The sequence below is a fragment of the Mus pahari genome, chromosome 4 (assembly GCF_900095145.1).
Source record: "Mus pahari chromosome 4, PAHARI_EIJ_v1.1, whole genome shotgun sequence".
In the NCBI taxonomy this organism is placed as follows: Eukaryota; Metazoa; Chordata; class Mammalia; order Rodentia; family Muridae; genus Mus; species Mus pahari.
The window spans coordinates 125,472,737-125,483,299 of NC_034593.1; the positions used below are offsets into that span (position 1 = coordinate 125,472,737).

General features: G+C 44.8%; 1 protein-coding gene across 1 annotated transcript in view; it reads right to left on the bottom strand.

Annotated features, from left to right (window-relative positions):
- The window catches only part of Dapp1 (dual adaptor of phosphotyrosine and 3-phosphoinositides 1), a 49,365-nt gene that overhangs the window by 15,656 nt on the left and 23,146 nt on the right, over positions 1-10,563 (bottom strand). Inside the window, exon 4 of the mRNA XM_021196727.1 lies at positions 1,706-1,836. Coding sequence (XP_021052386.1) covers positions 1,706-1,836 — 131 coding nt within the window. The remainder of the gene's footprint in view (positions 1-1,705; positions 1,837-10,563) is intronic.

Sequence of the window (10,563 nt, forward strand, 5' to 3'; positions counted from 1 at the left end):
ATGTATCAATTGTTTTACTTTCCTACATTTCTCTAGTTCTAAAAGCCGATGCTTCCTTTTGTTAACTCTTTAACCAACCCTCCAACCTCCAAGTCTTTTAAAACCAATTTTCAGGATTTTTACTTTTGAGGAGTTGTAGTAAAATGGTAAAACTATTCAAGCTACCAAGCCACAAGAACTTACAAGCAATGATTCCTGTATATATGCCCCATGTGTGTGCCCACATGTGTGCACGTACATGCTATACAGTATGTCTATGGAATATACATATATACAGTATAAACTTGAGTTTCTTCACCTTGTTTAAAACATACACCAGGGTGAGCTGGACTTAGAGCTTTTGGAGACTCTCCTGTCTGCCTGTCTGCCTGTCTCAACTCTGGTCTGATTGCATGGGTAGTGCTTTAACCACTGAGTCCTAACCCCACGCCCTTCTTCCCCTTTTATTGGCACAGCATCTTGCTACATAGTCCTGGTTAGCCTCAACTTTAGCCTCCCAGGTGTTGGGATTTCCAGACTGTACCATCACACCCAGTATAGCACATTTAAGAAAGTCCTCTTTGTCATCAGAATAGAAAAAAAAAAAAACTTTGGGGATAGGAAGGTCTCGTCTGTTTTAATGTGCTTGGTAGTTAATAACTGTAAGTGGCTGTTTTTTAAGTGTAAATGGCTTCTTGGTGTTCTCTTTGGATGTTGCCATTTTTATCATCTGCCAAAACGAAGATTTCCCCTACTAGAAGTATTCAGCAGGCCAGGAGGAGAGCGCAAGTGGAGGAACCCTGAGGATGGGCAAAGGACAGGATGTCGGAGGAACCTGCAGACTGTGGCTCCCGGAATACATAGGGATGACCTCTGAGATGAGCAATGACTCATCCCCACATCCCATAATGCTCAGACTAAAGGGGAGTGGGGTCACATTAGCAAGAAGTAAGGGTGCCATTCACTGGAGAACGAAAGGTAGAAAAACAGCACCCCGAGTTTTCCGGGGGAGCTGGAGGGGCTTTTCTTTCATGGATAGTTGAAATGCAAAGGAAATTGTTTCTGATCTTTTAAGCAGCTTGTCCAGGAATGACTGCTTAGGCAGCTCGGTAACCTCATCTCTCACCTACTCTACCATCAACCTGTTTGGCTGTTTAAAGAGAGAAATTTCAGTGACATTTTCTAAGTTTTTGAAATCCTATTACTAAGGTCTCTAAGCGCTCTCTCTCTCTCTCTCTCTCTCTCTCTCTCTCTCTCTCTCTCTCTCTCTCTCTCTCTCTCTCTCTCTCTCCTGGTGATAAGACAGGATCTCACAATACCAGGAAAGCACTGTAACTCTGACCTACACTCATCCAAAGCATTTGTGGGTTGTTTTTTGTTTGTTTGTTTGTTTGTTTTTAATTTTCCTTGGACCAGCTGAATTGAATTGTAGTCTTCCAATATTATATCAAATTGCAAGTTTTGTATTTCCCCAAGAATGTACTGCTTTGTTGTTTTTGCTTGCTTGCTTTTCAAGACAGGATGCTACAAGACAGCTCCGGCTGACACAGAACTTTTTAGTCCAAGGTTGAGCTCAAGGCGACGCTCAAGTCTCAGACCCCCAAGTGCTGGGATTATGAGTGTGTGCCACTAAGTCGGCTCCAGACTAGAACTTTTGTGTGAGCCAATGGACTGTAGCTCTCGCTGCATCCAATGGCCATCAGTGAAGAGCATGGTGGTCACTTACAGAAGGCGCAGTGGGCACAAGGTCATTCTCTGTCCTTCCTGTCTGCATCGCTGTGTGAACCCGGACTGATTCATAAATGGAAGGTTCTTCTACTTCCCTTGGATAGGGATGCTTCAAAACCATCAGGGTCCCTGCGTGAAAAACAGAAATATACACACAAACATACATATATAGTCCAACATGATACTTGAGAGGAGATACAAATGTTAGCCAAGGTGACTGGCTGGCTTGTAAAGTCTATTTATTAAGTGTGTGTGTGTGTGTGTGTGTGTGTGTGTGTGTGTGTGTGTGTGTGTGTGTGTGATATGTGGAGTTCAGAGGACAACTTTTTGTGGTCAGTTCTTTCTTTCTACCATGAGACTCAAGGGATCAAACCCTGGCTTGTGAAGCAATCACTCTTCCTGCTTGAACCTTCTTATCACCACCTCCATTGTTAGTTATACTTGTGCTTACTCATCTCCACAGCATTCTGAGAGGACCAACTTTACACAAGCCATAGGACTTGGATGCAGAGATGTACCGCATGAGCTAGCTGAGCGATCAATGTAGTCGCGTAACTGAGCAAGGTGATGAGACCCAGAGAATGACGTGCATAACATGGGATGTTCAGAACAGCTCACACAAGAAGCTTGACGTTGAGTTGCCCCTTAGGCAATAACTAGAAACTTTGCAGGCGGACTCTCATAAAGCTGTGAGAACAAAGCCGAGAACACGGGCGCAGGGAGGGTGTCTGCTGACGTCCTTACTGCTTAGCAGCTTTGGAACAAACATAACAGATCAGTGGACTCAAAACCATGGCCTCCCAGCCCCTATGCTCTCCTAGCATCCCAAGGAAGCCTCCGACTGACACGGGTGATCAGGGCAGGAGCAGATGGGAGTTCATTTGCAATTGCTTCTATGTCCATACAGAAGAGGGGGCCAGGCAGAAAGGGGGTTCAGCCCAGGCAAGTAGGCCCTGGGAACATCATTCAGAGGCTCAGAGAACCTCTGACTCTGCATTCTGACATTTCTCATTCTGTGAACTTCCCCCAACCAATCAGTCAACCAGAAACCAGAAACTTTGACTAGAAGAAAGCCGAAGTCTTTGTTTTTCCTCTACTGCAATAGCTTCTTGCTAGTTTTCTTGGGGGAGGAGGAGCTGTTAAAGACCATTCAGGGTCTTAGATGTGCGAGCCAAAAGCTCTACCACTGAGCTCTACCTCCAGCCTGCTTCCTGCTTTTTATTTTTAAGAGGTCTTTTCTACAGCAGCTCTATTCAGGACTTTACTAGACATGAAGAAAATAATTCATCAAGTAATTTAATTAGTTTTTGTTCAGTTCTGTGTCAGGCACTGGTGTTGGCCATGGGGCTGCCACAGCAGACGCACGTTCCTGCTCTGATATACTCAAGATTCAGGGGCCAAAAGCATTAGGCCAATACATTCCAGGTGTAAGATGTGTTGGGGCTGGAGAGATGGCTCAGTGGTTAAGAGCACTGATTGTTCTTCCAAAGGTCCTTGTTCTTCCAAAGTTCAATTCACAGCAACCACATGATGGCTTACAACCATCTGTAATGGGATCTTCTGGTGTGTCTGAAGAGAGCTATAGTGTACTCATACACATAAAATAAATAAAACTTTTTTTAAAAAAAGAGGTGTTATGAACAAATAAATAAAGAGCACAAGACGGGAGATGGAGAAGATGGTGACATAGGCGGCCATCTTTGAAAAGATGAGTTGAAAGACTATAGAAAAAAATAGATACCAACATTGAGGCAAAAGAGGGGCCAGTAGTGACAGAAAAATACCTCGATAGTATTAGGTGCAAAAGCTCTGGATGTTAATAACTACCCTCTAAGACATTATACAGTATTATACACACATGAATGACTATCAAATCAGATACCCTGGACTAGATAACAGGCTGCCATAAGGATGAGTTTGTTTAGAAAAGATGAAAGAGGGCTGGTGAGATGGCTCAGAGGATAAGAGCACTGACTGCTCTTCCAAAGGTCCTGAGTTCAAATCCCAGCAACCACATCATGGCTCACAACCATCTGTAATGTTATCTGACTCCTTCTTCTGGTGCATCTGAAGTCAGCTACAGTGTACCTATGTGTAATAATAAATAATTCTTTGGGCCAGAGCAAGCAGAGGTCCTAAAATTCAATTCCCAACAACCACATGAAGGCTCACAACCATCTGTACAGCTACAGTGTATTCGCATACATAAAATAAATCTTTAAAAAAAGATGAAAGAAGGTGTCTCTGATTTTGCCTCAGAGGAGGATCCAGGCCCTCTCTGTATCCTTCCCATTCGCGTCAGTTGCACCGGGCTCCCAGTGACAAATGGCTTGACAGTTATCAGAGGGCACAGTCTGCTCTTGCACGTTGCCTGCGCTCTCTTTTCTCACTGGGACCCTTCCTGAGAATTCATCAGTCTGGTGTGGAGCAGGAGTCAGAATGAAAGCAGAGGCATCGAAATCGAGAGCAGTCGTGGAGAAGGCTCCGGGGCCAAGTGCAGAGCAGGCTGGGGGGGGGGGGGCATGTGCAGAGCGACTTCTTTCCTCTGCAGAGACTGGGTGAGCTCAGGGCTGGTGTCATCTCTATATTTGCCCTACCCCCAATAAATACCCCCACTGATATGCCAGGCAGTCACTCTGGCGTTGTGGAAAGACCCCTGGACCCATCCGCTAAGACCAGGCTGGATCGCCTTGCTCCTGCCCCTCTGCTCAGGCTGACCTAGGTCCGCCCTTCTGCTTATTTGTTCTTCCCCTAACTAGTGCAAACAGCTAAACTTCCTCCACAAGGCTGAGTGGTGCACCAGACAGAGGGTGTCTGCAGAAAGATTACAAAACAATAGACAGTATTCTTCGATAAAGAACTTTGGAAAGTCCTTAAATGAAAATCCAAAGACTGAATTTTGGGGAACTTGATTTTTTTTTTTAAGATTTCATTTGTGTGCAGGCTGCTGTGCACATGTGCACACGGATGTCTGCTGAGGCCAGAGACTGTGTCAGATGCCCTGGAGTGGGAGGTACAGGTAGTGCAGCTGTTTGGAGGGGGTGCTATGGAACGAAACTCTGGCCTGCTGCAAGGAGAGCATGCATTTCTAACTGCTGGGTCATCTCTCCGGCCCCAAGCCCCACACTTTAAATCTTTACATTACATATTCTCTCTCTCCCTCCCTCCCTTTTTCCTCCTCCCCCCCCATGCTCCATATGTGTGTGTGTGTGTGTGTGTGTGTGTGTGTGTGTCCCCAGCCATCAACTGGATTCACCTCACTTATTTCCTCCTCTGAAAAGAAGGCTCAGCAGTGCTATTTCCTGGCTTCACAAGCATTGCTGGAGGTCCATGTTTGAGAGACGTGGAGATAGGCCTTTGCAGATGACATAGCCTCCCCGTTGCCATGACTATTGGGCTGCTTCCCTCCGCTCTCTAGTTCAGCTTACCACACATCCTGAGCATACTAAAGTGTCCCCTCTTCTCCTCATGCTCCAGCTTTTTCACATTTAGCCAGCTAGAGAAGCAATGGCTTATCACCTCCACCCAAAGCCCAAGACTACGCCTTCAGCTTTACAGGAAAGGAAATCTGGGGTGGTGAATTTAGATAAAAGAACCACTGGACTTTGTTGGAAGAGTCAGATAAAAGGCAATGGGGACATGGGGGTGGGGCGGTTGGGGGTGGGTGTGGCAGGGGACAGAGGGGGAAGAAGATGAGAAACTGCCCTGGCTGCTTGGTTCCAAGTTTCACTTCAGTTTCTGAGCTTCATGAAGGCTGCTTCCTGCCGCTGACACGAGCCTGGCTTCAGACACGTTCAGCGTGTTGACGAACTGATTGATAAACATAGAGTTTATGTGACAAACAACATCTATAACTCCATCCACAATACCAGGAGTGTGTTAGGATGAAACTTAGACAAAAGGCAGGAATGGTTTCAGGCCTCCGGTATGTGGGTTGCTTTCATCTTTGTCTCATGCACTACAGTTGGCTTGGGAGCTCTCGCTGAGGGACCATAAGGTGTCCCTATGATCAAGAATGGTTTCTGAGGGGCCTGGACCAATGGCTCGGCATTTGCTGCTCTTGCAGAGGGTCTGAGCTGAGCTTCCAGCATCTTCATTCTGGCTCCTAACCATCTGTGACTCCAGTTCAAGGGAATCTGATTCCCTCTCCTGATGTCTGTAGGTACCAGGGATACACATGGTATAGGCATGCCTACGGGCAAAACACTCATTTACATAAAAATAAATACATTAAAAAAACAATGACATTTAATTCCCTTTTCTATTTTGTCTATTTTAGCAAACTGACAGTATCCATCTGGTGGTTTGTTCTCAATACTTATTTGTTAAGTAAGTGTGAAAATATTCATCTGTGTTTTATTTATACTGCCCTGGGGTTCAGAACATGGGTTTTCAATCGTCACTGTGTGATCTTCCGGCCCCTGCCATTGGGAGGTGGCTTTCTAGGGGTTGGGGTCCTGTACGAATAATCCAGTTCTTTTTCTTGTCTACCGTGGTGCTTGTCTGGCACACTTTAACCAACGTGCACATGTATCCCGAGTCTAGCCTCCCAGAGACAAACATACTGACAAAAGAGAAGTAGGCCACCAATTCGCCAGGGCAGAAGATTCCATGCAAATGTCAAGCCAAGCTAGGTCACTTATTTTGGAGTGATCCCCTGACTCCACCACACATATGAGTACAATAGGGCTTAAAATATGAGACCTCATGAACAGCCGATGAACACATCTGTCATTAAATGCTTCACGCTATACCAAAGAACTTTCAGCTCTCACCTTGGTTCTGATAGAATCAATAACCACCACGGGGTTTAGTAAATGAGTCATACTGCTGAACGTCTGCTGAGAATCATTCTAAGTGTCTCTCATATCTGAAGTCATTCTCCCTTCACAAGGAGGCACGAAAGTGTGAACTGTTACCTCAAGCTCGATTTTAGACGATGATGAAACCAAAGCTCAAGGAGGTTAACAGTGGGCCTGAGAACACAGAGTTGGCAAACGGCAGACGCTAGACTGGAATGGAGACCTCGTGGGTCTGCTCATCACAACACAGTTATTCTCAGCCTCAGGTGTCCCTTACCATGGGAACCTGGGCTGGATGCAAACTGCTCTCCACGGTGTGGGGAGGTTCTCGCATGCTTAAATCAAGGTTTGACAAAAAGGATTCACACACGGAGTCAGCCTCAGGAATGGGGATGTGCAAATTGGCTTTTTTTTTTCTCATCAGACGGGTTTTCTCATTTGTAAAGGGGAAATTAAATGGTCCCAAGATACCTTCCGTTTCTCCCTGCCTAGAAAGCAACTCAAACACACAGGCTCCAAAGCGGGAAGAGGATGGGAAAGAAAGCTTCACAAAGCTGGTCCTGCTTCCCATAACTATGCCACTCCTCTGAAGGACTTAGTTCCCAGCTCCCTTTCATGATAGCTTCCCATTTTCCTCTCTCGGGTAATTTTCTTTACCTTATTTATTTACACAAGCAATTTGATGTTCTTTCTCGGGAGCTATGCAGTCAGGCCTACTATTTTGGGATGCTTTCTGGATAGTTTTATGTTTTAAGATCTTTTTTTCTAGTATAGGCTTTGAATGGGGTCAACGAGGTGGCACAGATGGGTATAGGAGCTTGCGGCCATGCCTGATGACCTGGGTTTCAGAACTGGGCCCCATGTGGTAGAGAGAATATACTGACTCCAGAAAGTTCTCCCCTGACTTTCCTAGGGGCATTGAGGCACACATTAATACACAAATAAATAAAATAAACAAGTGAAATAAAAAAAATATTTAAACGACCCTCATATGCCATTTTACCTAAATCCCATGAGTATGCCCGTAGTCTAATGGTGAAAGTTGAAACGGATCCATTTTCTTTATAATGACAGGTCTCCATTACACATAGAGCACAGAAGTACCTGTTCCTTCTGAAGCTTAGCTTGGATTCACTCCAGCCTTAGCACTGAGGCTCACTAGACACACAGCCACAGGGGGGGGNGGGGGGGTGGGAGGCGGGGTAACATAAAGCCTCATTTTTTTTTTTATTTCCTCATCTGAAAATGAGGTCACTGCATGTATTCTTGTGGGCAACGGAGATTAAATAACTCGTGTGAAAACCTCTGAGCCAAGCCTGGAACCTGCTAAACATTCCTCACTGTGGCTCCACCCCTACCCCACCCCCACCCTCTTACGGTTTTCGTTTGCAAACATGCCTCCCCTACCATCTGAGAGAGACACTTTAGGGTCTGACCTGGGGGAATGCAAGAAGCTTGATTTGGCAAAATTTCAAGTTGTCCATTAAGTTACCTCCAGAAACACCACAGGCAGTTCTTAAACTCTTAACTTCATTAGCTTAAAGCACTACCCCCAGGAAACGAGCTGGTGCCACAAAGTGAATTATAGGAGCTGTAACTTTTACCCAAGGCCCAGGCATCCCACATCAAAGCAAAAAACAGAAGTGGAAATTTGGTTTTTTGTGAGAGAACCACATAGGGTCTCCAACTCTGCACCAATTATTCTAAGGGGAAGCTGCAAACAGACGGCCTGACTTGAAGCACTGTGCACGTTCTCCTGCGTGGACAGGGGACTAAAGTTACCTTCAACTACTAAAACAAACAAGCAAACACCCCCAAAAACGACATGGCAGTTTTCACTGGGAGCTATTTCAATATGAGCAAAGGGTGCTTTGTTGTAACAATACCTGAATGCTTATGTATAGATACCAATGCTGTCTGTGTTTTCATGACCATGTGAGGGAAACTTTGCTAATTAGAGGAAGAGTCAGTAAAAATTAACTATACTAAAAACGTTTCTCAAATATCCAGGCCTATGGAGTGCTGTGTATAAGGAATATACTCTTTAGATACCATCATGGCAAATGGAAAGAGGATTCTGGATTTAATCATCACCAGGTAGACACAGAACACAGAAGCATAAGTCTATGTCATGCTTTGTATCAATTTTGCTGGTTAGAATTGGCAGGAGTGTTAGGGTACTGTACTGACCACTGTAGGAAACGCCTCCCCCCTGGCATGTTAGGGAAGCCATTAGCATCATTCTTTCAAGTTCTGGGATATATCAGGACACAAAACTCAAAGGAATCCTCTCCTCATGGGATTTATGCTAATATGCACAGAAAGACCATGTTAAGATAGGGTCATTAAAAATTATACGACTATCAAATGTGCTGGAGGAAAAGTCTGGAAGTCCACTGCATAGCTCTGCTGTGGGCTTAGGAAATGATAAAGTTTTGAGGATTAGAAACATCTTCAGAGTTTCTATAGATGGTAAGACAACGTAGAATGAAGATGAAGTGTAATGGAGACCAGAGGAAGAGACCATTCTAGGGGCTACACCGTTGGCAGGAGGTTAGGAAACCTTTGGTCTTCAGACTCAAAATCACACACTGGGCAGTTTAAAGAACAGAGAATAAGAGTAAAGGAGAAAAAACAGACACTGAAATGTGCCCCTTTAGATCAACACTTCCAATTGTCTTTAAGACGAACGTTTTCCTGCCACCTGCAATCAAGTTTTCTGGGTGCCATGCTACTGAAACGGTTATGCGTCATTGTAGAGCACAACTGTGCAGTTTGTTTTCATTTTATGCAGATCACCCTGTTGCTCTCAGAGGTAGTAGCATTCCCATCACTGGGTAAGTCACTATATCACCTGCTCAAGGGCATTGTGCACACTAGGCAAGTACTGGAACTCTGAGCTACACACCCAGCCCAGTTTTTAACATTAGTATTACTTTTTAAAATTTGAGACAGTATGTTGCTAAGTTTCCCAGTCCGGTCTTGAATTTGTAATCCTCCTTTTTCAGTCTCTTGACTGAGGTGGTCTGTGCCGCCGAGCCAAGCAGACTGTCTCTATAAATGCACACACACTCCTAGGCACTGCAGGCTGAAGCTAAGCCTGGGACTCAATAACAGGTACGGTCTAAGTTATTGGATTTTATTTCTGATTTTTGGAAGACCTAGAGAAGAACGTTCTGGCAGAGCCTCTACAAGGCAAGAAATTTGACTTGGAGGTCTCCTGATCTGTCGAAGCTAACATCAGGTACTAACATTCGTTTTGCTTTTGAGAGTGGGCCTTGCTGTGTAGCCCAGGTGACTTTGAACTTAGGGTAATAGGCACGTACCACCATTTGTGCCCACCAGGAGCCAATGCATAAGGGAGCAAGAAGTGGGCTATTTTTAGAAGGTGGCATCTTGCTTTCCATTTGCTGTTCCTCGTGGCCACAGTGGTGACTCTGTGACTATTGCAGCCCTGCTCGGCTTAACAGACACTGTGACTTCAGCACACTATCTTGTTTTCCGGAAGCCTATAACTCCCACAGTGGGCAGATTGGAACACTCAAGTGTCATGAGTTTTGTCCTTTGAATACGCTTTGATGGCTTTGGCGTCATCTGGTGGGAACAGATAAGCAAGTAGAATTAAAGCATTCTAACTTGATGGCTTGAAGTCAGCAAGTCATGTGCACACTCATCAGCTGAATCAGGGCCCCGGAAGCAGCAAATTGTTTATCAGATGATGGATAGCACAGAGGACAACCAGTGGACAAGATGGCAAATTTAGTTTTCTAGAATAGATGATGTGGGAGCCTTGGTGATAACAAACAGAACATTTTAACTTTGGAGAAGCTGCTCTATAAACTCCAATCCTAATGCATTAAACACAAGCCTCTTTTTTTTTTTTTTTTTTTTTGCAAGGGTCCTGTTTTTAATTTTATGTTTTCCTCTACTTCAGATGTATAGTCGAAGCTCATCTTGATCATGGGATCTTCTTGCCTGTGTGCTAGAATTACGACTACCACTACACTAGACTGTGAGATTTCTTTAGTCAGTATAACATATTTATAAAGAGGCT